This window comes from Apium graveolens, chromosome 5 (assembly GCF_009905375.1).
Source record: "Apium graveolens cultivar Ventura chromosome 5, ASM990537v1, whole genome shotgun sequence".
NCBI lineage: Eukaryota > Viridiplantae > Streptophyta > Magnoliopsida > Apiales > Apiaceae > Apium > Apium graveolens.
The window spans coordinates 16,237,993-16,264,332 of record NC_133651.1 but is presented as its reverse complement, the minus strand read 5'-3'; the positions used below and the strand labels follow the sequence as shown (position 1 = coordinate 16,264,332).

Below are 26,340 nucleotides of genomic sequence, written 5' to 3'. Positions count from 1 at the left end.
CATCTTCTACAAGACTCTTCACTTAATCATACTCATGCTTTTTACATTTCATTTTCAGTATTTAAAGAGTGCTGAAGGATAGCTCAACACTGATGCAGCTCTTGGTGTATGATTAATCTTTAAAGAGTGACTCCTAAGCTAATCTTGGTGATTACTAGTTTTTTTTTTGCTAATCGATAACACACAGCATGACAGGGTCGAACTCCTTACCTCCCGTAAGGGGGTAGAAGAGCTCAACCACTTCATCAACACTTTGTTGACTGGTGATTACTAGTTTGTCGTGGCCCAGTAGATTAAACGGTAAACATTATTGAAAAAACACCGTCCAATAGAGAAATTATATAAGTATTTAGTTATTCGGTTAATTATAACTTTTGTCGATTTGGTCAAATTCACATATACAAGTATAACTTTTGTCGGTTTGGTCAATTCACGTACACCCCCTCCAAAGCATCGGTTTTGTAATACACATGCACCCCTCCAAAGCACATATTAGCCGCTTGTATATAGACAATGCGTCTAAACTCAAATATTTTCTTTTAGCTGATCATTCAGTTAACATCTGCTAAATCCATCCTTTCAAAGGCAAGAGTACATTTGTAGGCAGACAAGAATGCCAATAGATAGCCAAGTTAAAATAAATTAGTGCTAGCATAATACAATTAATGAGTTTGTTTCAACTCCATGGCATGGCCATCTCTTTTTTTTCTTAGGAAAGATAAGCTACATGGCTGTCCTGGTAAAATTAAAGATAGAACAAGCAAGCATGACTGAGAATGCAATGTTACTGTGATGCTGATGCTGTGTTGAAGGAAATTGGTTAGAGGCCAAGTTCAGGAACCGAGAGGCCTTTGATTACCATCTGCTTATACATCCAGTGCTTGTTCTCTGGTGACACGTCACCTCCAAGTGAACGGATCACAGATCCGCCACTGCAAGACCCCACTTTGCAGCAGTCCTCGAGGGATAATCCTTTCAATAATCCATATAAGAATCCACTTGCAAAGAGATCACCTGCTCCTGTAGCATCGGATACTTGTGTCTCTCCTAAAGCAGGAACTCTAACTACCTGAGACATAATTGCATGCGCTTCAATACTTCTGGCAGAACAGAACTTAAGCCTACTGATTTTAGTTTGTTCCCAATGGAAGTTATTATTCAATTTATATTTGATTCTTTTCAGTTACGAACTCAAGTGATTAATTTCTGAAATTCTTTCGTGTGTTGGTAAGATATCCAAACTCCAAAGTAAGGTTGTTCCCATTTACCTACCTCTTTTCCATTCTTTGCTATGCAACCTTTAGAACCTAGTGTTACTACAGCCCATTTGCATCGCTTTCCCAGATAATCTAGAGCAGCTTCAGGATCAGTATGTCCTTCGCCCCTGTAAGACCATCACAAATACTCACTAGTAGCCGCAATATGACTGAAACTATTCCAGTAATATTATGCGTAAAGGTACATGGAGTTCACTAAGAAGTAACACATATACAACAAGATAGTCTAAAACATAGTACTGCAAGGATTTTCTTTTTTAGCCAACGTACAACTAACTTGTTCTTTGAAGGACAGAATCTTTATACGTTACTTAGGTTCTTAGGACCAGTACTCGTGCTACTAGTGATAATAGAACGTATAGATTGTAAACTACTACCAACAGGCTCACCTTACCACCTCTTTTGCTTCGTCCTCATTAGCAAAACAGAGGTCAACATTACCGGACTCCAGTAACTCCAAAAGGGGTTCCCTGAAGTTCCGCACCATCTACCAATGAAAGTTTGTTTAACAGATCCATAGGCATAACATTGTAATTAATTATGATTCTGTTTATGAATATAAAATCTGTGGATTCGAGAGCAAGGAATTAAGTGGGCAGTATATTTATACCTCGAAACTGGCCAAATCCAAGGAGACAAAAAGCTGTTCTTGCTTGGCAATCCTAACGGCAGCATGTATAAGTTCCAAATTCAAAATCCCATATCTCAAAACCAGCCACTGAAATCAAAACACATCAGTGTTGTTCACATTAGTGTATCTAAACATCACACTTGCATTTTGAAAATGTACATATAACAAAAGTATTCAATTAGTTAGGAAACCAGGATTGACACATTATTCATCATTTCAGAACTCTGCACAAGTTGTTCGAGCAAAATATGCTATTTCGTAAATTATTTGAATGACACAATACATTTGACCAGCAAGTTATGGATAACACCGTGTTAACAAATACAAATGCAACGTGTGGATCGGACAAAATACTTATAATTCTTTTAATACCTTCATCATATACTATTGATTGTGTAAAGCTAGCATTGTGAGAAAACTGAAAGATACACTTAAAAGGGCAAGTGCGGCAAAAGAACGATAACAAGCCAGCTAATTCTTAGGTTTAAACTTTGGATGCAAACGATGATAACCTTGGAACCTCTGAAGTGATCTCCTCTCAAGTCATCTGCCTGAAAGCAAGCCAAAGAGATGGAAGACTTTTAAGATCACATTTAAACTGAATTGTTTTAGGTTTAATCGATGCATTAGAAGAGCTATGAGCACCTGTAGTCTAACTGCACTTGACAGACAGGGTCGCATTGTACGGTTACCAGTTGCATCTACCAAGCAGACACACTATACAATAATGCCACGAAATCTAATAAGAATTAAGTTTCTAGAATAAGAAGAGGTACAAACAGGCATTATAAAACACGTTTTGGATTGCTTACTTGTGCAGTGGCACCCTTTTTAATATCGAAGTTGGAGAGATTCACATTGTTGAAATTCATATTATCCATGAACAGTTTCCCTTGCTCGTCATCCCCACATGCACCAATGATACCACATTTAACCCCAAATCCAGAAGCAAGACCTCGAATTGTATTGGCAACGCTACCTCCTGCGATTGTCTTCAAAGGGGATTGACCTTTTATAGATGGAAGGTGTGTTTTCACCTGACTCAATATGTACTCTAGCTCTTCGATAGCAACCTGTTAACAACAATACTTCAATCAGCAATAAAAAACCAAATGCAGGATTAAATAAGTGACAGGGATCACCACAATCAAACTGAAGACATTATTCAAAATGAAGGAAGATCGTCTTCACATAAAAATAATTTCATTTAAAGGCAAACATGGTTTTGACAGGGGAGGATGATCCTTACTCTGATACTCGTACTCACAACTCATACAAATTCACTGAATATCGAACCATCTACATCTTCTAATGAAAAGAAAAGAGATATTCACTAGGCCAGGGTGATAAAAATTCACATCAAATTGTTGACATGGATAAAAATTAACATATGATATTCACTAGGCCAAGGGGCAACAGAAACTAACCGAAGTAATAGTGAAACATATAAAGTCACATATTGAATATCAAACGGAAATGAATATGCGAAAAATATGTGTACCGGAAGAGAACCGCCAGTCTCGCCAGGAATTTGAAGAACAGACCAGTCTACCCTGGCCATGTGATCAACAAGAGCAGAAGGTTGAAGGCCAACTATCTCTGGAGCTGGTGCCTCAACAATTGTTGCTGCTGTTTCTGCACCCATTTTGGAGACTATTACAGGTTCACTTGTGTCACACTATCAGTATATCTGAATGCTAAAGTTAGGCTCCTCCAAGAAATGCATTGCTTCCTTTAAGTATTTATTATGGCAGTGGCAAGAAGCACCCCACTGCAGTGGCCGCACTCAAGTCCCCACCTAAGATTCTATCTTATTTCATTTGCTTTTAATATATTTTCACTCACTTAATAATGGTGCGCTCTTTTTTATTTTCAGTGCTGGCTATAGGTTCAGAATCAATCAGTGTCCACTGCCACTCTACTCTGAAAATTCAGTGTAAGAAAAAAAAATTGGTTTTCTATCAAAAAAAATTATATACGATTTCGATTTATTTCAAAATTCAGGGTGGGATGCAATGATCAAAACTAAGTTCATTTTAACACGGGGCATACGTATTATCTGTGTTCCTCGAGAATCAAACCAAGTTCATTTTAACACCAGAAATATGTGTTCCTCGGGAATATGCATAATTGTAGTTTGAAGGTTCACGAGTGTTTATATTGTCACTTCTTCAAGTATTTAAACTTTTTAAATTGTCTTGCGAGAAAAGTGATACTACTTGTGTAAGCATGTCTGGACTGTGTTGGTACTACTAAGCAACAGCAGATAATTAGCTAGGAAATGAGCAAAATTTGGGACCAGATTGGCGATGATTGAGCTATATAATGTTCATCTAGATATTGTAAATCTAAGATTCTTAGAAAAGCTGTCAAGAGACGACAAAGTTACCAGTTCTAGTTGCTAGTAGACAGCAAAACAAAGGTGATGCACTTGACTGTAGACTCAGCAGGCCAGATAGAATTTGGTGCTCTGGAGTATAATATATACAATAATTAAGGTCTGGAAAATTATTTTACTGTGTTTCATGTATCTATTCAATTATATGAGTGAGAAGAGCAATACAAAAAAACAAAAAGTTCCTACTTCCATGATATCACGCCCTTTCGACCAGCCGAAAGGAACCATTTCATGTTCCCACCAATCAGTAGCAGTAAAGTGAAATATATATTTCAGAATTAAAATAGGAAGAAGTTGATTGGGCGTGATGTGTATTAACCCTTTTAATCATGTTTTTCCAATGGCTTAATACAATAAGGTTGCGAAATCACAGCCATTTCGCATATATAATATAATGCAATTATTTTATCATCTACTTGTCAATACAGAAGTTTGTAACAGAGACGGCCAGAAAAATAATCATATAAAGAAAGCCGAAACCTGGCAGAAAAACTCCCTTGTGCTTATTTCTGGTCAAACACAAATGATGCACCAAACAGTTCAATTCAAAGTTGACCAACACAAAATTCAAATACATGTTTCTTTCTCAAGATGAATGAAAGCCTTTCATAAATGAAAGGGGATGAGCAAAGTCGTAAGAGAAAAATGCCTGACAAAATCCGATTTTAAACACTTGTCTAGCTTCACATATTATTGTAGAAGAAGGGTTATGAAGTGCTATATTACCCCAACATAAAGTAAACATCCATTGCTATTGAACATTGTGAAGTACCTAACTGAGAGAATCTCACACACATTAAGATGCTTTTGGTGCTAAGGATGCCTTTTCTGGTAGGACATTATCAGGCAAGATAAGTTCTGCGGGTGTTTCACGAACTACACCTAACATAGAATCATATTCCTCGTCCTTGTGTGCAAACTTCTTTCTTAGAACCTTTTCAAACTCAATTTCATCAAGACTCTTTGCATTTTCGCTTGCATGAACCTGAGCCAAATTGGCATAGTTTGTAGCAGACTCAGGAATGAAGGCTATTTCTTCCTTGGTGAGCTTCCTCAAGAACTTTGCAGGATTGCCTCCCCATACCTGAAATTAAAGAAAAGTAGCATAATATAACCACTATTTAACCCAATGCCGTATTATTTGTGCAACAAACTAATGTGTCTGACGTGATGAACTGATATACATAATTACTAGTAACTTGGAATGGATGGGCATCAAAAGACATCTAACTAATAATGACAGACAACAAAATGAATTCTGATTGTGCTTGAGCTTGAGTAATGTGGCGGTACTAAAATTTGGCGCATTGATAGCCTGACTGAAGAGATACAAAATTCACTCAAGTTTTTAACAGCAGGAGCACAGAGAATCATTAGATATATAGAACTTGGATAGTGCAACTATATTAAGAGGGTTAAATGAAAAAATTATAATCAAGTTATAGTGAACAAACATATCACCAATGCGTATTATAATTATGTACGAGATAGTTGATACTTAATAACAAGTCCAACAGTATTCAAGCCTCCTAATCTACAAAGCATTTTTTGAAGAAAACATAAATATTTCTAATACAAAAAGGTATTTAGAGGACATGGTACATGCTACATAAATTGCTGACTTGTTCTAAGTGTGCTATTAGTCATCTGTTCTGCATGTAATTGTAAAAGCAGCCAAAAAATATGGTTTGCCTGATGGATGCTAAGATATATGACAAGTTGAATTTACTTCAAGTCACATAATTGCTGAGCAATGAGCTGCCAAAAAGCTTAAGTGTTTACAAACCTCTCCGCATGGAATCCTCGTATTTTGCCTTACAAGGGATCCTGCAGCAACCATTGCATTTTTCTCAACATGAACACCATCAAGCAATGTTGCACCCATGCCAACAAATGCCTCATCTTCAACGGTACATCCATGTAAAACAGCACTATGACCTGTACAACTTGAAAGTAACTATAGTTACTGGACCAAAATTTTCAAACAAAACCCAAAGTGCACCAGGTTGATATCATTTCCATATAGTTAAGTGCCACTCACCCACAGTTACATTGTCACCAATTATAGTTGGTAAAACCTTTCCAGCAAGATTAGATTTGGCTACATGAACAAGAGAGTTGTCTTGTATGTTTGTTCCAGACCCAATACTTATGCTGTTGACATCACCTGTGTAGAAGCTGTTACGTTTAGACGAGTACAGGCAATATAAGACACATACAGGCTGATGTATTACAAAGGTAAGGATCGGTGAAGGCATGCTACATTAAACATGATAAGAGAAGCTAAATGTAAAAACTTTAAAAACATAATTTATTCTAAGCAACATATACATGTTCTACTGAGGACTGAGCAAACAAGTATGCAATACATAAGCACTAAAATGAAGATCTGACTTGCACTCTTGCTTACCTCTTAAAACACATCCATACCAAATAGAGGAAGATTGTCCCACATTAACATTCCCAATGATTGAAGCACTAGGAGCCACAAAAGCATCCTTATCCACCTTGGGAGCTTTGTCATATACATTCATAAGCGTCCGGTGACGAGAAACTACATATTTTGCACAAACATCACAGGAGAGTTAAAAGTTGAGAACACAGACTTGTGACAGTTCAAGACATGAATTAACAAAAAAAAATAGGTAAAAAGAATCCCTCTCCCCAAACGAAGGGATGACTTCACCACACCAAGTTTCTCATGAGTCATGAGAGAATTGAAAACGGTAATGTTGCTAAAAACCGCATGTCTAGAAGTACTATTTCGTCAATGGAACTGAGACATTTGTAACCTTTAAGAAAGCAATGTAACTAAGAAGCACATACATATCTAATGATTTAACTTGCAGGTGGTAACTTTCAGCTATATTTCTGCTCAGTCATCGTTCATATATCATCTCTCTTTTGTCCGGACATGTATAGGGCTAAGGCTTATCAATCAATTATTTAAAAAAAAAATACAAACACTGCCAAAAGAAAGAGTGCGACTAAATTCCCAATATGTAAAGGCAAACTCCCATCTGTTAACAATGTAGAGTTTCTCATTTTTCCTTCTCCCTTGCCACTCGACTCCAAAATTGGGAAAAACAAGGACTGCATTTCTGCATTTGTGAATTTTCAGATTTCATCCATATATTAGCTTTTCTCAATTGCAAATATTGTTTCATGTTGAAAGAGAGAAGAGGGGGGACGTCAAGGAAACATACTTTTTACTTCCTCTTAAGAACAGATTTAATTGATCTGATGACTGTTGGTTTAAAGGGAAGGCGAGGTAATCCATGGAAAAGTGAGACAGTGTGGTTCTGCCTAAAGTAGAGACTAATTTATATATGTAATGTTGAGAAGAGGGATGATAGGGTAGATTCTTATTTTCTTAAAAATGAAATAACAGAAGTGGGTTTGGCAGAGAAAGGACGGAACTGTGGATGTGGTAGTAGTTCCACAAAAGAATGACAATGTTAAATTTTGCTGATAATGTCAGAGAGAAACACAAAGAGGTTTCATTTCGAAGGGTGCGATCTGTATTACTGAGAGTTAAATTCCTTCTTTACAAAAAGTAAACAACACAAATACACGGCCTCATTCATTTCCAATCTTCTTAGACAACTAACATCCTTAAACACGGCCACAGAACATCAGTTTAGAAAGCTAAAATCAGCAATCAGCATCCTTTATTAAAAACAGTACCTAAACCTGTATGACACCAAGGTCATAACAAATACCTAAATTTCAGCTCTCAATCGAAATCACACTCCTAGAACCCGAAACCCCCCTCGTTTCTCGTCTAACCTCCAAAGGAAACAATTTTTCGTTCTCGAAAAACAAGCATCTTAACATACCATTAACTAAAGATAAAAGCCTAAACAATTAAGAAAAATCATGACAATTGGTATCACTAAACTACATTTACACAAGAAAATAGGAGTAATTAAAATAAAAGCCCTAAAAAGAAAAAATTAAAATAGAAATGGAATTAAAAAAAGGTACATACGTTGTTCTTGGAAGAAATATTTGCCCTGAAGACGGCAGCCAAGACGATCAATAGCTTGACCGGTTTCACGGATCCAGAATCCAACGGTGTAGATTGCTTTGCCCAATGTCCCCATCTCCTCCTGGAGCCTGTGAGGAGGACCAGATTGAGAGCGAGATGGATTTCAGTGAGTTTAAGACCGAGTTGTTGGTGAGTTAATGACACCGAGCTGAGTTACTTGGGATGAATAGATTGATATTTTGGATATTAAGTAACCCTAGTCCCGTCCGCTTACTCTCTTCACCCTCTGCCTAAAATTATACTTTAGGTGTGTTGGGAATTTAGTTCGTGACATAAAAATAATTTTTTGAATTTAACTAAAGGTTGATGAAATATAATTATTAATATTTGAGAGTTAGTTTTGAAAATAGTTTTTAGGGTTTTTTATTAATATGTCTCATTTTAAATATTCATTTATAAATATGTCCTATTTATAACTTTATTTATAAATATGTTCTATTTTTAATTTTATTATATAATTATTAAATAAAATGGGATACATGTAACCTATTAATTTGGATATATCGTACAAATCCCCTCATTTTTATCCCAAAAGCTTATTTCAGTAAAAATTTTAAAATTAACTTTTTGGGATGAAAAAATATTTCAAAAAATTAATTTTCAAACACTAATATTAAAACGAAATTTTTATTACATGCACCTGAAGGCATAATAAACGCGAAAATTTATAATTTTAGTTCAATTTAATTGGTGGAATTCACCAATATTATAGAAAAAGATCCAATCAAAATAGATTAAAATTATAAGTTTCTGAGTTTATCATATGGTGCACATAATATAAATTTTGTTTTAATATAAGTGTTACAGATTTAGCTATTTGAAATTGTTTTTATCCCAAAAAGTAAGTTTGAAAAGATACTAAAATGAGCTTTTCAAGATAAAAATTATTTCAAAAAGCAAACTCTCAAATATTAATATTAAATAGTGTTTTACTCATGTTAGGCATCGAATCACAAATGACCCATAATTAATAAAATAATATTAAAAGGGAATAAAGATTATGAGGTTAGTATATGAATATATTTTGTGAAATTATGAGAAAAGGATGTAAAAACCGAATTTTAACATTATTTACTATTTTTTGTTTTATTTTTTAAATTATGAAATTGAATATTTAGATGTTTAATAACAGAAATAAAGAAATCAATGGCTACCTTATAAATTTTTTCTTGAACTCTACATCTATATCTTTAAACTCACATTGAAAAATATATGATTAATAGCAGAAAGTTTATGAAAAATATTAAAATATGGTATCTCATTTTTTGTTTGCGGTTATTACACTTTCTCTATAAAAAATTCAATATTGATCCCCGCCTTTTCTATCATTCTTCATCCTCCATCATGCTTTACCATCCTTCACCATCATCATCTTTCATCATATAGGATTTGATATAACTCTCCTTTATTTATCAAAAAAGTATATATTTATTAAATAAGGTATAAAATTTAACACATGTTGCAATTAGGTGTTTTGGTCACATTTAAAGTTACAATCAATTGATTATAATAGGTTTGGTCTGGACCTCGTTTTGATTTTTGGTTGATTGATGAATCATAAAAAAAAAATTGATTGATTTAATTTATCTGTTTACGTATATATCAACAGTTTGACATAATATCATCACAAACAAATATAATTTATTTTTACTGATTCAGAATTCTTAGATGACGGATTGAAATTGATTTCGTTTATAACATATGCAACCAAAACTAACTCAAAAAAGGAATGTAACCGAATAAACCTTAAAATCAACATTCAGAAAAATAAAAATAAAGTTACGTTTTGAGTTATAAAATTGCAGAACATATTTTTCAAAATAAAACTTAAAAAATGTATTTTTAATTAACTTTTAAAACTACTGTATTTTGAAAAAAAAAAGATAAACAAGGGTATTTTATGAAAAAAAATCCTCAAATTATTCTAATTCTCCATTCTGTAAATTTAATAATGTTATTTTAATTACTTAAAGTTAGATACGCAAAAAATTGTAAAAGCTATAAATGTATTTGGGGATTATGATCGGATCTGATTTATATTTAGGAAAATCAATTCATTATATTCTTATATATAATAAGAGTAAAAGATATCTTATTCAAAATTTTGCTACTTAACGACTAAAGTAATAAAGACCGCTATATCTTGAAATATATAGATAATAATCATTGGATAAGAAAAAGATATTTTATATTTTCATCATTTCAACCAAAAAAGGTAGATACCAAAATAGAATATAATACAAAATATAAAATTCGTAAATATTTTTTCTATTAATTTTTGGATAATTTTAATTCGGTAGTACTTTTTAAACTATAACTAAATTAAAGATTAATTCATGAGCTTTGCGTGGATGTAGAATTACTAAAATCTGATTTCTAGAACTCAAGTTATAAACTATAACTATACGGAATCTGTTTTAAAAAAGCTGCTAGGGAAATTTAACTGTTTGATCTAAAACAAAATAAGATATTTATATTTTCATGATTTGAACAAAAAAACAAGTAAGTATTCTAAATGTCGTTGAATACGTAATGCAAAATTTGTAATTGTCTTTTCGCTTCGGTTTCTGGATAATTTTAGCTGAATAACATTTTTTAAACCATGTTTTAATTAAACATTATTTTCTGAGGTTTGTGGGCCGTAAATTCAACAGAATCAGAATTATAGAATCATGACATGGTCGATATAAATCAAACGAAACCTGAATAATCAAAGTGCGAGAAAAAAAATTGTATACTCGTAATCATTTTAATTAAAATATAATTGTATTTATTGATATATATATATATTATATTATAATAGACAAAATATTAAAAGTTTGGTTGCTCGTTTAGTTGGTCGGTCAATTCTCATTCTAATTGATTTTTTTTATCGTAATTCATAGGTAACCCGCAGCCGCTAGCCTTCGAGTACGCATTGGGTAAACCCCACGGCTCACGCAATAGCCTGCAAAACACGTGAACCAAGATAAATCGCATCTAAGCGACATGCTCTGGCAATCATAAATTCTTCTCTCGTGGGATTCGAACTTATCACCAAGAGGATAGTTATCCCTTCTTTAACCAACTGAGCCCACTCCATTCTAATTAATTTGAAGTCAACTTCCTCAACAAATATAACTTCTAATCCATATTGAACTCTATATAATTATAATCGATATTTCTATGAATTTGAATACTAATTCTAATCTGTATTAGTCTATGTATTCCAATTGACATTAAAGTCGACTCATTCTACTAATTTATTTTATATTTAATCAAATTGCAATACAATCATTACTATAACATACAAAGATAATTTGTTGATCGGTATAATAGTCTTGAGATAAATTATACTATTTGATCCGTGCTAAAATAAATTACTATAAAATCAAACTAAATATGAAGTTCAATTTATTGATATAATGTGCTTCTGGTTAATGACGAAATAATAAATATTATTGATTTGGCTAAAAAATATTTATTATTAAACAGGGCTAAAACTTTCTCCAACTAAGTAATGGAGAAGAAGACCGAAACATACCACCAAAATAGTATTTACATTCATCGGGCTATAAAAATGTATGAAACATTTGATACAAACTAAAGAAAATTAAAATCAAAATATTATTCGACCAGCTAAAAGAAAATCATACTATTATTAGTCCAGACTAGAATAAAATTATCATATTAATCTGAGATTTAAAAAATATTAAAATTAAACTAAAAATAATTAATCGAAATTGATCTCTAATTAGAACACAATAGTGTAAACTATTATGAGATATAACAAAATTAATATATGACTAAATATAATTTCTAATACTATTAATCAGAACCATCGATCAAACTATAGCACTCTATTATGGTAACATTGTATGTTTCAAATACCTAAAATCGTGAACATATACGTATATTAAAATTTTTATCACGAAATAATTTATGTACAAATTTTAAATGATTTTTTTTTAGATTTTAATTCATACTAATTTTATAAAAAATTATATAATATCAAAAAAAGAACGGGTTTTAAACTAGTAAAATATGTAATATATAAATATGGTAAATAAACAAATTTTTAATATAATGTTATTGGTCAAAAAATTAGCAATTTTCTTCTTTTTGTTTGTTTGAGTTTCAGTTTGATTTTTTTCCAAGTCTTCCAAAAGACCGGTAGATCTTTAAATCAATAGATCATAATTGTTCAATTTAAAACAGAATTCTATATTTTCATGATCTAAAAAAATAAGTATATATTTTAAATATAATTGAATACTTATTATAAAATTCGTACATGTTTTCTCACTTTAGTTTTGGAATAACTTTAGTTGGTTAATAGTTTTTAAAAAGTCATCGTTAAATAAAAGATAATTTTCTGAGTTTCTCGAAAGATGTAAATTTGTTAAAATATGATTTTTATAACTCAAGATTAAGATAGAGATGAAATAAGACCAAACATAACCCAATAATTTTCATAGGATATATCTTTTCAGAAACTTCCGTTTTGGTTCGGCTTTAAAATGAACAGTCCGAGTCGGGACATATACAATTTATATCATAATAATTTGTTTTAGTTGGGCAGAATACTTTTATATTTTAATACATTCGTTTAAGGTGGCTAATTGCTTTGTCCACTTCCATCTTTTTACAATAACCATTTATCAAAATATTGTGGGTACGAGAATTGGGCAATATACCCTTTCCCCTCGTGGTTTTTGGGTGGTGGCCCTAAATGTCATGAGGTTAAAAATGGTCTCAAATATCACTTGTGAAAATAATAGTCCTAAATGTCACATCAAAATGGTACATAATGTAACGTTTATGCAAGATACTCAAAACGAAACTTCGTGTATCATTTTAGCACTTTGATTTTTTTTATATGGGCAAAACGGAATTTCGTGTACCGGTTTAGCACTTTGATTTTTTTTTATATGGGCAAAACGTTAGATAAAACAGCGTTTTGGTACAAATGTAGCAAAATGTCATATAAAGTAACGTTTTTACATTTATTTAAAAAAATAGACAAAACATTATATCTTGTAATTTATTAAATCATAAATTAATAAAAAAATATTTTAAATAATTTTCTAAAACCCAAAAGGGGATTTTTAAACCCTAAAATGTTAAAAATTATTAAATTAAGTTACATCCTTAAATTTTATAATTATTTAATTTAAAATTAATATTTCTGGTTCATAGGCCCTAAACCCTAGATTAAATTAGGGTTTAGGCCTTAAACCCTAAATCGGTGTAATATTTATTATTTTTTTTAAAATATTTCTAAAACCCAAAAGGGGATTGGTGAACCCCTAAATGGTAAAAATTGTTAAATTATGGTATCATTTATAAATTCTAAAAATATTAAATAAAAATAAATATTGAAAAACGTAACATTAAATAATATTTTCGGACCCCTAAATAATACACCAAAACAAGCTTAAAATAAGAAAATAAAACAGAAAGTACAAAACGTGACTTAAAGTCACGTTGCTACATTATAAAAAAAAGGAGGCAAAACGGAAGGCCATGTTCCGTTTTGCATGTATTAAAAAAACAAAACATTATATGACGTTATGAGGTGACATTTTGGATCTTTCTCCCCGAAAGTGACAATTTGGGTATTATTAACTCAAATAGTGACGGTGTGGGCCTTTGTTCATGGTTTCCCCTCATAATTTTGAGGGGCCTTTGTTCATGGTTTCCCCTCATAATTTTGAGCACCTCTAAGGCTTCATCAATTTCTCCACACAAATAATATCCATCCATCAGTGAATTGTACGTGACTACATTAGAATATTTATATATAGAAGTAAATTCATTCAAGATAATATTTTAATATATATACAGGTCCGTGTATCGCACGGGATTTTACGCTAGTTCATATAAATTTGTAACTCTAGTTTTATCGAAGTTGAATCATGTGCTTTAAGTTGATTTCTAACATTCTAGTAAAAATTTGTGATATAAAATTGACAGTAATTAAAGTATTTTTAATCTAAAAATCAAATTATTATATTATGTGTTTATATAATTTTATATAATATATAATATATAAATTTACGATGCGATGAGGTTTGAACCGCGCTCTGCACCTCGTTATGTTGTTTATTAAAATCAAACCACGAATTAAAAATCGTATTTCCTGCCGTGCAAGCGGTTTATGTGGTTTGCGCCATTTGTTCCCATAAACAACCGCATCCATTGGACAATTTCTGATCAGCAGAACATGTTAGAAAATGGAAAGTTTGAGGTATATTTTATATATGTTCTTGATATGATTTCCGGAAACTAACACTTGGAGGTTGTTCCTTGATATGAGGACTTAAACTTTCATATTTGAATCTAAGATATTTTTTTAGTGGAATCTATGGATATATTGAGACAAAGTTGCTTGTTTGAAATAGGTTATGGGGATTTTGTCCCATATTGATATTGTAAAAGAAAGATATTGAGTTTATATAGCATCTTGTGTTAGTGTTGTTTACAATTACTAGCATAAGTGGAATGCTTGTGTGGCCTAGTGCTAGTGGGAACTTTTATATTTTTCTTTTCTATTACAAGTTTAATTATTTATATTGATTATTTAATTATTAATATAAAATATATTGAGTAAGGATTATTTTAATCATACTCTGAAAATATTTTGTAATATTAATATTAATTAATCAGGATATAATATAAATAATAAGAAAAACCCATTTTGTTTACTTTTTCTGTTTTGTTACTTGGTGTACCACATCGAGTAAAATAGAAGAAGAGCAACTTGAGATGCCTATATATTGAGAGATATACTTGAGATTAAAATGACACAAGTTTCGGTGCCTACCTCGCAAACATATATGAGTTGCAAAGGTTTTTTGGGCAAACTGAGGTGCGAGTCGCCGTTGATCATTGTTGGTTTTGTGGCCAGATTGATGTGTTGTCGTTTTATCCTGGAAGTGATATTGCTGCATTCCATCACAGCTTAAGTGGGGGCAATAATCTCTTCAAGAACAGTCAAGTCCTCTTGAAGGGTTTGGCGACTCAGCTGTTGTGTTCTTCTTCTTAGTAGAATTTGGAAAGCGATAAGAGATAAGTTTTTTTTACTTTTTTTGTCAATTACAGTCTTTATAGTTTGTTATTGCCTTCGTGTTTTATTTCGTTAGTTGGTTATTTGTCATGTTCTTATTATTATATATATATAACTGCCCATTATTGGTGTGTAGTTAAAATTATACCCAACAGAACATTTGCCACACACAGCATGCTTCAAGACTTTGGCAATTCATTGCTCTTCTACTTTTCTGTTATTCTCAGTGAAAGGTAATGCAATCAATTGTTGTACAAAATCATTATACATTATTAGCATAGATACAATTAATCACAAACATTCAGGGTAGCTCCCTCAAGCATTGTTTAATTTTCTCTTCCAAAATTTAAGCGGCAACAGCAAACCACAGACTGGAAATGTACCTTTCCACTTTCCAGCATGTAAATTATACCAATACATAAGTATTAACATTGGAATACAATCTTAGGAAGCACAAGGTTATATGAACAAGCACCAGCCTCAAAACAGATGTTCTTCAATCCGAATGTCAACTGTGAGTGCTAATTATTAGAAGAACTCTTCCTGTGTATGCTCATGAACTTCGCTACAAATTCTGCACCATCAAGTCAATCAGACATCAGATGTCAGTGTAAACGTGTAATGTTCGGGAAAGAACTTAATTGCTTAACAAAACAAATCTTTAGATTCTTGGTTTAGCTGATGGATACTCTAGTGCTAATAAATCATCGAAAATTGTTAACTTAAGTTACCTTCTAATTTTAGCACTGCAGTTGTTCCCATTGGTAGTCTCTTGTCCTGTAGATGGAACCAATCAATCTCTCGTTTGTCATCGAGACATCAAAATAAAGACAGGGATGATTACTTACATAATAACCATGCCAGTAATAAAGTTCTCTTTTCAAATTAGCTCCAACTACCTTGAGGAACTCTTCAATAAGTTTCTGCATGTTCAGAAAATAATTAAACATAACAAACGACAACATGATAGGCCTACATGTTATTTAGCTGATAATTTATATATTGTTGTTACCTGTAAAATTAGTTTTGGATGAACAAAATCCACCAGTAGTCTCTGCAACTTTCCCCGTACATTTAATAGTCTGGCCAATAGTTAAAATGTTTAATCTTGATAATTCCAGTTACTAAAGCAATTGAAGGAATGAAGACTTCAAAAAAATTGATGAAAATGACTTGATCTCGATAATATGTATGGTTTAATCTTATATCAAATTTTGTATCTTTGGCTCCTGCAACTTTTCAGTGACACTATACAATGGTAAGTTATACACAGAAAGATCCACTTCAAACTGGAACTATTGAATCTTGCTATAAACACTCTGAACATAGTTAATATTCAAGATGATCATTACATGCTAGTGGTTCTGTACAACAATAAAACATTGAAGTTAGTCCTAATTTTGATAGTCAGACAAGCATGTTTAACATTATTACCAAACCCTTAAAGGAAAAAAAATGAACAAGAAAGAGTAGCTTTAACCATTTTGCAATTATGTTGGGAGCACCACTGGGCACAGTATATAGCCTACATTTTTTTACATGTTACTGGAGGCGGAAACTTAAGATCAATAGAGGTGTACCTATTAGGAGTTGGATCAGCCAAGATTTCTGCGGCAAGGTCCACTACTACCTCCTCCCAGCCCATGGGAATTGGCTGATCTTCAGCGAAAGGATAGCTGCATGCAATTTAAGGCATGTCAAGTGAGAACTACTTTTATAATCGAACAAACAAAGAACATTTACGTTCCTAAGTCTTACTTATGTGCCTTGCATGCTTCGAGGGCCATAATTGCTCTCCTCAAGTTCTGTTTAGCTTTTGTAGAAATCTTAGCAGCAAAGCTCATTGATATCTCAAAGTTTTCCTTTACTGCTATCTGAAGAAGAACTTCCATGATCTGCCAAAATTTAAGGTGATGCATTAGATGAGTTTCATGTAGTGTTAGATAAACTAGCATTTAGCCTCCAGAAGCCTTTCACAAGAGCAATAGACAGTCGTGATCAATGTTACTTGTAAAGAGGTCTGCTGATTGTCCATAAACCACAACAAAGTACATTTACCTTGATATTTCTTTCTGTTCTCAATTATGAAAGAATATATGAGATAATTTCAAATGTTGGTTATTTTAAGATTCTGAGATGTCTATACTCTAAACTTCTATTAGTTCTGTATTCAACCAATTCTTTCACCACTAGGAAGATGGAGCCTTTGTTAGAGCTATGACATCTGTGTTGCTTTGGTGTAGCACACATCCAATAGTCACGCTTAGGATCCCTATAATTTAGAATGGTGAAACTCTGACAGTTACCTAACATTAAAGTACTCTCTTGTTCTCTTGTTCATCATTGAACTTCACATTTGTAATGCAATCCTCACTTTCCAAATTGAAGTACTACCAGTCTCAGACTGGAATCGTGATAATTAAGGAAACTATTCGCGTACAAAGTCAATAACTAAGTCTCCTGACTATTGTAGCAGTATATTTTACAAAGGGAAATGATAAAGATGACATTTAAATGTTAACTTACTTCATGAGTTACTGGAGCATCAACCTTGATTATTTTGCAGCGGGTTTTCACAGATTCAAGTAAGTCTAAATCATCTTCACAGCAGAGAACCAGTTTACAAACATCAGTGTAACAATCCATTATCCATTTAATCAAGTGTTGAATGTTCTCCTCAGCTTTGTCAACATCATAAAGAACCATTACTGTCATCATTAACACAAAGCTATGTAAGTTGGAAAATTGGTAGCCACGTATAAAAGGAAAGAGAATGTTAAAAATGTACCTGTATAATCTGCCTTCAAATTAACATTGCTAATTTCAGGGGTGACAGAGTGGTTGTTACTAATTTGTTTAATTAAGGCCATTAATGCATATTTAGCATTAGGTTCCTTGTGCACATTGAGCTCCACATGATGGGCACTGAAGGTTACAGGAACAGAAACTTGCATTGACCTTGTTTCCTGTCAATAGAATAGGAAGCTCAAGATGATAAATATTAGGAATAGAAATAAATTGGACATGGAGTGATCAGCATATAAAACTTGATATGTAAATTTGAAGTAACAAAGTTCTTCACAGATCTTCATCATAGAAGTTTAAAATCAAATAATTGATTCAAGTCACTAACAGTGATTAGAGTTGGAATAGAACCAGTTAAATTAGCAGTTACTTGTCGTGATAAATTGATGCAGAAATACATAGAATGCTGTTCCTGCATACCTGAACCTGGAAATATCTTCTCTCGTGCGTTATCTGCCAAAACAAAGAAGAGGCGTAAAGTTCAGTAATACTATCCCGGGGGTGAATAAAAGAACATGGTTGGTGTTGGTATGGGAGTGTATATATACATTACTAGCAGGATCACCATAGATCTCGCGCAGATAAGCCATTGTCAGTGCTTTCTTTCCCGAGCCAGGAGGACCCTTGAGGAGAATATGGGGAGAGATGTCCTGGTCTACCTAAAAAAGATAATACAAGAAGACATATAACCCTGTCATTTGCAAACAACCCTCACTTGGTAAAAGTCTTGAGAAATGATACAATATGTATAGATTATAGATAGCATAAATTTGCAAAGCTCCGCCTATCAACTGGCAGATTAGAAGTGTCCAGGAGGAAAAAGTACTTGGCAATCCTTAATCTCAAATTGATATGGTCCAAGACAAGTAGGGAATGCTAAGTGAACTTACAAGTTTCTTGAGTAGCTGAGCTTCATGCTTGCGGCAGGCGAATCCGTTCAAAGACGCAGGCTGATGTTTATCAGCCCAGAACTGTCTTAGGCTTTCAACAACAAAAGCCTTTTCAATAAATGAGGCTTCATCAAAGGCTCTCTCTCCTTGTGGTGGTTTCTTTGAGGTCCGGCAAGATCCTGAAATGCAAGGAAACCATGTGTCTGTCTGTTTCTTTTTTCTGTTAACTGCAAATTTCATTGCAGTACCATTCGTCCTTTCGCTAGCATCACTCAAATTACTACTCTGCCTGCTTACAGCAGAACTAGTAACTGACGAACTCTTTCGTGTTAAACCATTGCTAGATGGATTCCTTTGAAAATTAACATTAGACGTTCCATTTGTTTTGTTACGTTGACGAGGACTATGCAAATTTTCCATTGGCCTCTGTGGTTTTGGGCTGAGGCTGCCTTCAAAGCCGCCATTCTTGGGGAAGATGATCTTTTGCATTGTCACAGCTCCATATTCATGAGAAAAGAATATATCACCTGGTGAAATGGAGTCTGTGCTATCCATAACTGGACCATTAACCAGGCCTCTTGATATCTTTGCATTTGCCAGGATTTCATTAATTTCACCAACTGATGGAGTATTTTTATTGCTTGCTTCCCTATCTTTTAGTGAGGAATTTCTTGCTAATGGAGAGGGATTTCTTGCTAATGGGGAGGGTGTTCGGCCTTGTTTCTTCTGCTCTGCATAATTGTGTTTGATATGCTGATCTTCGTCTCTTGGTCTCGGAGCAGAAGCTGATCTATGGCTATAGTTGTTCACCTTACCAGTTCCCCTGCCTGTGTGATCATTCACATCTCTAGGGATTTGCTTTCTATCTAAACTACCCATTGAATCAGTCCTAAAACCATGATTCTCTCTGACAGATTTATAAGGAGAAACATGCCTCCTATGCTCAGTTTTCGCGAAAGGACTAACATTGTTACGGATTTCAGTTTTTGCAAAGGGACTAACATTATTACGATTTTCAGTTTTTGCAAAAGGACTTGCATTTTTACGAACTTCAGTTCTAGCAAAGGGACTAACATTATTGCTACGAACTTCAGTTCTTGCAAATGGACTGACATTATTGCTACGAACTTCAGTTCTTGCAAATGGACTAACATTCTTACGAAGTTCAGAAGTAGGTCTAGACGATAAGGGACTAATAGTTCTACGAGCTGGAGGAAGAGGGAGTGCATTACCCTCATCTCTTTGTGGCTTGTATGGAGATTTACTATGCCTTCTTAGAACCTGACTTGCTTTCGAAGAAACAGGAGAAGAAACTTCTTGTTCAAACTTTGCAGTGAGTCTTCCAAGTCTTAGCGAACTGAAATTCCTTGCTTGATCAGCACCTGTATTTGAAACTTGAAAATCTTCATCCCCATTTATCTTGTCATGATCATCCCCAGGGGTGTCCTCCTGCCATTCAGTCTCCGTGTCAGACGGTTCATACCCACTCCGCGCTGCTTTTGAATTTGTTCTGCTCAATCTTTTCGGGTTCTCCATTTCTTGTTAAGAGTCCAACTGAAAAAAATTACAATGCAGATAGTAAAGAACTATCAAGCACAGGTATATTTGAACACGCTAATATCAGTCGAAGAATAAAACAAATCTTTCGCCAACAATATTAGCCTTATTAGGTGACGCCAAGATGTGTAAATCTATGAAGTGGGGCCTGCAAAAGGCATAAATAAGATTGTAGGTATGCAATTGAGAAAGAACAAGAATGAGAAAAAGAGGCACATATATACATCTTAAACACGAGGAGGCGATCAATCCGAAGCAGAAGCATCGGAGAAGACGATGAGCTCATTGCTAGCAAAGATGTAGAATCTTCAACAGCCAAATTACAGTAACAATAGTAATGCTGTCATTCATACACCAACTATTTATCAAGTTATTTCCAAGGTATTATTCATTGGAAACTCCTTTCTTTGTCCCTTCTTCATATGTATAGTAGACTTATACACATGCATGGGATTTTGTCTTGGCGGTAATCAGACAAAGGCATTTGAAAGAGTGGACGTGTGTGATCATTTGTTTAATATTTCCTCAACTTCGCGCTGAAAAAAAATTGCCCAATGAAACCCCCACTGCATAGATTTTAATAATTCCAGCTATAAATTCTATCGTTGTTAATAAGTGATGGTAGCCAGTATTAATCATTATATTAACAAAGTTAAAAGACTTTGGAAGAGTTGATAATGTTTTGTTTTCAAAGTTTGATCAGTATAGTTCTTGTACTTTTAGCCCTAAGCACCTTTACCTGGTTTGTTTCTTTGTAATGTCCAAGTAATATGGTGCGAGATTATTTAGATTCGTAAGATCGACCATAATTAGAAATGGAGAATTGCAGCTAATGGTTAACTCAGCAATCGGCAGAAGGTGAAATAGAAACCTTTTATATAGTACTAAGCCATAACAACAATGCTTCTGCTTAAGTTGTCGGGGTTGCTTCTGCTTAAGTTCTCGGAGTTGCTTCTGCTTCTGGAACAAGTTCTGGGAGTTGCATTGCTGAACTATGCTCATAGTTCAGCAAATGATAGTTCAGAAATGCAACTCCTAGACTTGTTCCAGCAATTTTTATTTTTTTTGCTAAATTCCGGAAATGCTTCTGGTTTAATAATGAAGTAGATCCTCCCAGAATAAAAAATTTAGTATGTTTAAGAATCAAAAGGAACAAATTTATGACACAGACTACCTTAATGCCTAGTTAGAGAATGATAATGCTCCTCAACACAAGTACAATGGAAAGTTAAACTGCTACTCTATAGTTGAAAAGAAAGTGAGTGATGATTATTAGCACTTTATCAGGAGTTTACCTATTTTCACCTACAGAACTTAATTCTTTCATCATCTCTTTCAAGAGCTCCACAACATTGTCCATAGTCCACAAGCGCCTTCACGCTCCAACTAAATCCTAACCAGTCAATAGCATAAACCTTTGTATCTTTTACATAAGGCTTAATTATAACTTAACCCTTAAAGTATGACACATTGTACACATAAAACCCTAAAGAAAAATATTGTATATTTTAACCCTCCAAGTATGAGATTTGTTCACTTTAACCCTTTTGTCAAAATTTCTTCCAATACTGCCCTCAACCTCAAAGGTTATTATGTCCGCAATCAGATACTTCAAGGGCAATATTGTTCGTAAATCATTTTCTTGTCATTTTTATTTATTAAGTAATATAAAATATATTACTGTTAATTCAAGGTCCCAGAAGTACAAATATGAAATTATTGTTTGCATTAGCTTATTTTCAAAAAAAAAACTAGGCACGAGTTATGTTAATCCTTCAAAAAAAGTACAAAACCAAACAATTCACATAACCAAATCAAACCATCTTCCAAAACATCTCCTTCATAATTCCCCCAAAAATGAAACCCTCAATGAGAATCTTGAACCCCTCCAATCCCATTCTCCCCCTATTCCATTCCCTGAAATCCCCACAATTCCATTCCCACCTTCACAATCCCACTCTCTTTAACCCCTCTTTCCCAAACTCAAATCTTTCTAAAGCTTTCACCTTTCTTCACTCCCTCTCACTCTCAAACCCCTCAACCCACATTTCTCAACCCGACCCATTTGCCCGAATCACTTCCCCTTTCCAAACCAACCAACCCCACCAAAACTTCAACTTTAATAGAGGCCTTGTGGATAATACTAATGGTGGTCATTGTAAAGATCCAATTTTTACTGTTGTGTTGTTGGGTTGGCTCGGTTCGAATCGAAAGCATATGAGGAGGTATGCTGAATTGTATGAATCAAGAGGGATTCAAGCTGTTAGTTTTGTTGCTCCTGTTAGAGATATGCTTTCTGTTGATCTTGGGAGGACTTTCTTGCAGAGGATTTCGGGTTTAGTTGTCGAGATGTCGGATTGGGTATCGGAGAAAGAAAAGGATGGGAGGGAACGGTTCTTGTTGTTTCACACTTTTAGCAATACCGGTTGGCTTGCGTAGGTTTGATTCACTTTAGTAAATTTTTATACTGTGTGTTATGCTGTGTTACAATTTGTTTATCTTGATTTGTTAGTTCAGTAGCAATTACGTTATGATACAATGTGTTAGTATTGATTGTTAGTTCAGTAGCAATTATTTTATGACATGATCAATTACACTGTTCATTAGTATATGTTGGATGCTACTGATCAAATTCAGGCCTAATTACTAGTGTGTTTTTATGGAATTTGAGTATCGTGTGAGGAATACTTGTTTTGTAGAGTTTGAGTTCTAGCAATGATTGTATTTTTGGTCTGGCTCCATTGATGGATAGGTTATCTTATAACAGATACGGTGCAATTCTTGAACATCTTCAAGGTAGACCTGATATACTGGACAAGATAAAAGGGTGTGTTTTTGATTCGGGAGGTGATCCTAATATAGATCCTAAGGTCAGTGACTTTGTTTTGATTTATTATTTATGTCTTATCTATCGGCTATAGTTTGCTCCATATGATGCCTAGTTTTAGTTTAAATTTTGGGCTGTAGTTCATAAGTGTTTAGTCAGCTCAAGTCTTGTGCTCTAATGGTTTCCCTTGTAGTTTTAAAGTTGTCTTAATTAACATGCTTTTCACCTGTTTCTGGGAAAAAAATGGTTCAAAGAAAGTAATTTCTTGTTCGTGATAAAAACTGTCATATTTTTATTTCTTTGTCATACATTCAGAACTTGGCAAAATTATCTAATTTACTTTATCGAGTTTAACCTCTTTAAAGTAATAGATTTGGGCCAAGAAAAAAAATTACTTTATCGAGTTTATTATTTTATCAGGAGTAAAATACACCGATCTCATTTAGCAAAAAAAAAAAATACACCGATCTCATTTTGTCGGAAAAAAATATTATTTTAGCGAGGTGAGGTCATTATTTTAGTGATTATTCTTTAATCGAAGTTCAAAATTTAACTGCACATTATCTTGCTTCATTATGTTAACTGCACATTATGCTTAATAACTTTGAACCCAAACTACCTTATATTTTTTTTTTATTTATATCTGTAATATAATTTGTACTAATAATGTATTAATGATTTATTATGTTAATATATACAAAGTTGCCACTGTGCACGTCAAAATTTGAGACTGCAAGCTCACAAGGGTAGGCAGCTTTTATCACCACGATAAGTTTGGTTTTGCGTGGGGATGTGGGATTTCAAGCAAGCTCTGCACATGCAACTATTAGCAATTCATAGTCCCATACCTTGTTATGGGTACCAAGTACTAGGCAGTATGAACATCCCTTCCTCAGTAGAGCAGTACTTTATATAGTTATATTGTATATGTTGTAACATTTCTATTATCAGGTTTAAATTACAACAGGGCAGTTACTGATTGGAAGTTTGTATTGATAGTAATTTATTGATTTTCTTTTTGCTGATTATGAAGTTCAGTTTGACCTTTAGTCATATACTTTCAAAAACATAATATTTTGACCAATGGTGAGCTGAAGTATGGTATATTGATCACTTTGACTTGAATTTTGGTAGGTCTGGGCAGCTGGATTTGCTGCTGCATTACTGAAAAAACGTAGTTCTGCAGCATATCCGTCAGTTGAAGCTGGAGAAAACAATGCAGTAGAAAGTAAAACGAATGCGGCAAAGTTGGGACCAAAAGAACCTCTTTTAGTTGAAGTTGTGCTCCTATTACTACTGGAGAAGCTATTCTCTTTTCTTCTGAACACTCCTGATTTAAATCAGTAAGACTTTCCCTTATTTGGTATTCAAATATTCCAACTTTAAGTTTGTGCAATCTTAATTCCAATATACGATATACTAATTGACTGTGAAGTTAATAGTAAGTAACATAGTTCTTATATTGTTCAGGAGGTTGACGAAGATTATATCTGTCCTCTCAAAAAACCAGCCTCCTTGTCCTCAACTTTACTTATATAGTTCAGATGACAAAGTCATACCATATCAGTCTGTAGAGTTGTTTATAGAGGAGCAGAAGAAAATGGGGAGAACAGTGCACTCTTTCAACTTTAAGTCCACCCCTCATGTAGACCATTACAGGACTTGCCCTACTCTGTATTCCTCTCAGCTGCAGAGTTTTTTGGATGAGTGTTTGGACACCGTTAAACAAATGTAGAACTTTACATATTCAAGCCTTCTTCAATATATATTTATACGTATATGTTCAGGTTTCTTATCACCTACGGAAACCGCCATCCAACACTCAGGCACCCTCTGTGGCTGTCTGCATTCTGAATTTCTGATTGCACCATCTGGAACCTTAAAATTTCTTTGTTCACCCTTCATTCTTATTAAAAGCTCATAACTATTATTATGAATGTTTTTCTTGGCGAATATTAGTTAGTTGGGCCAACACAGGCGGGTCATTTTTTACAAATTAGTATGTTATATATGGCGGACTGCTGCTTATAAACAGGTTAGAATCTTAAATTAATTTTTTACTAATTTTTTTCTGTGTTTGTCATTCTTTAAATTTTTTTATTTTGTATAAAAACTTAAATACTTAATTTTGTTCAAAAGAACAAATTTGATAGTTAGACCATTTGTATTGTTAATTTGTCAAATGAGATAAACTAATGATATTGTTTCTTTACAGGTTGAAGTTGCTAATCTAAGTTCTTATAAATTCGGCGGAAACAAACTATATTCCAGGTTGCTTGAGAGACTTGATTATGAGAAGGCCAAGATAAAGCAGCTAGAATTGTAAATATGTTTGAATAGGGACCTGAAGCGCAGTTATAGAACCAAACTTTGTTTGTCCAGAAGGTTAATTTTTACACAAATTTGTGGAGATCTTGGTAGAAACTTTAAATACCTACCGATGTCATCTTAAGCTGTTGTGTAGAATATTGAACAGTCATTAGAAATGTGCATGTCTTGTTTGGATTACTAGCTTCTATAATTCAATGAAAGAGGAGGGTACCAATCGGCAAACCTTCGTGTTCAATCTTCCTTCCATATTCGATACTTCTTTTTTCTATTATTGACAGGATGAAATAAGATGAATTGATGTGTATAGTTTGTAGAGGTTCCTGGATAATGTTCATTTTACACAAACAGTTAGGCGTGATAATCATTTTGAAGCAACTGAATGTTGCTTTCACGGAAAAAAATTACTTGTGCGATCAAGGTTGTATACGTAGATCACAGCATGAGGGATTAGAATGATCATGTTATCGAAGTAGCTTTGTGTCTTAATCTGATGATCATAGCAAGAATAAGGTGCACACAAGTAAA

The 26,340-nt window shown here is 33.6% G+C and overlaps 4 protein-coding genes across 7 annotated transcripts; 1 reads left to right on the top strand and 3 right to left on the bottom strand.

Moving 5' to 3' along the window:
- Positions 1-518: 518 nt before the first annotated feature.
- Positions 519-3,723, bottom strand: LOC141723523 (uncharacterized). The gene is made up of 8 exons (XM_074525353.1): positions 3,410-3,723; positions 2,721-2,981; positions 2,554-2,625; positions 2,421-2,459; positions 1,888-1,995; positions 1,667-1,764; positions 1,273-1,384; positions 519-1,069 (listed from the first exon to the last, which is right to left on the bottom strand). The coding sequence occupies exons 1-8, from the start codon at positions 3,551-3,553 to the stop codon at positions 821-823; spliced, it is 1,083 nt and encodes a 360-aa protein (XP_074381454.1). The 5' UTR covers positions 3,554-3,723; the 3' UTR covers positions 519-820.
- Positions 3,724-4,787: 1,064 nt separating this feature from the next.
- LOC141723524 (gamma carbonic anhydrase 1, mitochondrial-like) lies at positions 4,788-8,589 on the bottom strand. The gene is made up of 5 exons (XM_074525354.1): positions 8,298-8,589; positions 6,717-6,860; positions 6,348-6,473; positions 6,093-6,244; positions 4,788-5,390 (listed from the first exon to the last, which is right to left on the bottom strand). The coding sequence occupies exons 1-5, from the start codon at positions 8,410-8,412 to the stop codon at positions 5,103-5,105; spliced, it is 825 nt and encodes a 274-aa protein (XP_074381455.1). The 5' UTR covers positions 8,413-8,589; the 3' UTR covers positions 4,788-5,102.
- A 7,080-nt stretch (positions 8,590-15,669) lies between these two features.
- Positions 15,670-20,650, bottom strand: LOC141661466 (uncharacterized). The gene is made up of 11 exons (XM_074468482.1): positions 19,101-20,650; positions 18,759-18,869; positions 18,631-18,663; positions 18,194-18,371; positions 17,932-18,113; positions 17,164-17,300; positions 16,986-17,081; positions 16,418-16,487; positions 16,254-16,328; positions 16,137-16,182; positions 15,670-15,979 (listed from the first exon to the last, which is right to left on the bottom strand). The coding sequence occupies exons 1-11, from the start codon at positions 20,634-20,636 to the stop codon at positions 15,927-15,929; spliced, it is 2,517 nt and encodes an 838-aa protein (XP_074324583.1). The 5' UTR covers positions 20,637-20,650; the 3' UTR covers positions 15,670-15,926.
- Positions 20,651-22,413: 1,763 nt separating this feature from the next.
- On the top strand, positions 22,414-26,061 carry LOC141723522 (uncharacterized). 4 transcript variants are annotated; one of them, XM_074525349.1, is made up of 5 exons: positions 22,414-23,092; positions 23,410-23,527; positions 24,619-24,827; positions 24,955-25,519; positions 25,700-26,061. In XM_074525349.1, the coding sequence occupies exons 1-4, from the start codon at positions 22,515-22,517 to the stop codon at positions 25,217-25,219; spliced, it is 1,170 nt and encodes a 389-aa protein (XP_074381450.1). In that variant the 5' UTR covers positions 22,414-22,514; the 3' UTR covers positions 25,220-25,519; positions 25,700-26,061. The 4 variants fall into 4 exon arrangements, with proteins under 4 accessions (XP_074381450.1, XP_074381451.1, XP_074381453.1 ...); XM_074525350.1 differs by having other exon boundaries at positions 22,416-23,092; positions 23,425-23,527; XM_074525352.1 differs by having other exon boundaries at positions 22,956-23,096; positions 23,425-23,527.
- The last annotated feature ends 279 nt before the right edge of the window (positions 26,062-26,340 follow it).

Excerpts from the sequence above, each read along its gene's own strand:
- LOC141723523 (XM_074525353.1), bottom strand. The coding sequence starts at position 3,553 with ATGGGTGCAGAAACAGCAGCAACAATTGTTGAGGCACCAGCTCCAGAG. Across the intron at positions 2,460-2,553 it reads CAAGTGCAGTTAGACTACAG|GCAGATGACTTGAGAGGAGA; the intron begins GTGCTCATAGCT and ends GCTTGCTTTCAG. Across the intron at positions 1,385-1,666 it reads GAAGCAAAAGAGGTGGTAAG|GGGCGAAGGACATACTGATC; the intron begins GTGAGCCTGTTG and ends ATGGTCTTACAG.
- LOC141723524 (XM_074525354.1), bottom strand. The coding sequence starts at position 8,412 with ATGGGGACATTGGGCAAAGCAATCTACACCGTTGGATTCTGGATCCGT. Across the intron at positions 6,474-6,716 it reads GTATGGATGTGTTTTAAGAG|GTGATGTCAACAGCATAAGT; the intron begins GTAAGCAAGAGT and ends GCTTCTACACAG. Across the intron at positions 5,391-6,092 it reads CGAGGATTCCATGCGGAGAG|GTATGGGGAGGCAATCCTGC; the intron begins GTTTGTAAACAC and ends CTTTAATTTCAG.
- LOC141661466 (XM_074468482.1), bottom strand. The coding sequence starts at position 20,636 with ATGGAGAACCCGAAAAGATTGAGCAGAACAAATTCAAAAGCAGCGCGG. Across the intron at positions 18,114-18,193 it reads TTTGAAGGCAGATTATACAG|TAATGGTTCTTTATGATGTT; the intron begins GTACATTTTTAA and ends TAATGATGACAG. Across the intron at positions 17,301-17,931 it reads ATGCTCCAGTAACTCATGAA|ATCATGGAAGTTCTTCTTCA; the intron begins GTAAGTTAACAT and ends AAATTTTGGCAG.
- LOC141723522 (XM_074525349.1), top strand. The coding sequence starts at position 22,515 with ATGAAACCCTCAATGAGAATCTTGAACCCCTCCAATCCCATTCTCCCC. Across the intron at positions 23,093-23,409 it reads AGCAATACCGGTTGGCTTGC|GTTATCTTATAACAGATACG; the intron begins GTAGGTTTGATT and ends ATTGATGGATAG. Across the intron at positions 23,528-24,618 it reads ATCCTAATATAGATCCTAAG|GTCTGGGCAGCTGGATTTGC; the intron begins GTCAGTGACTTT and ends GAATTTTGGTAG.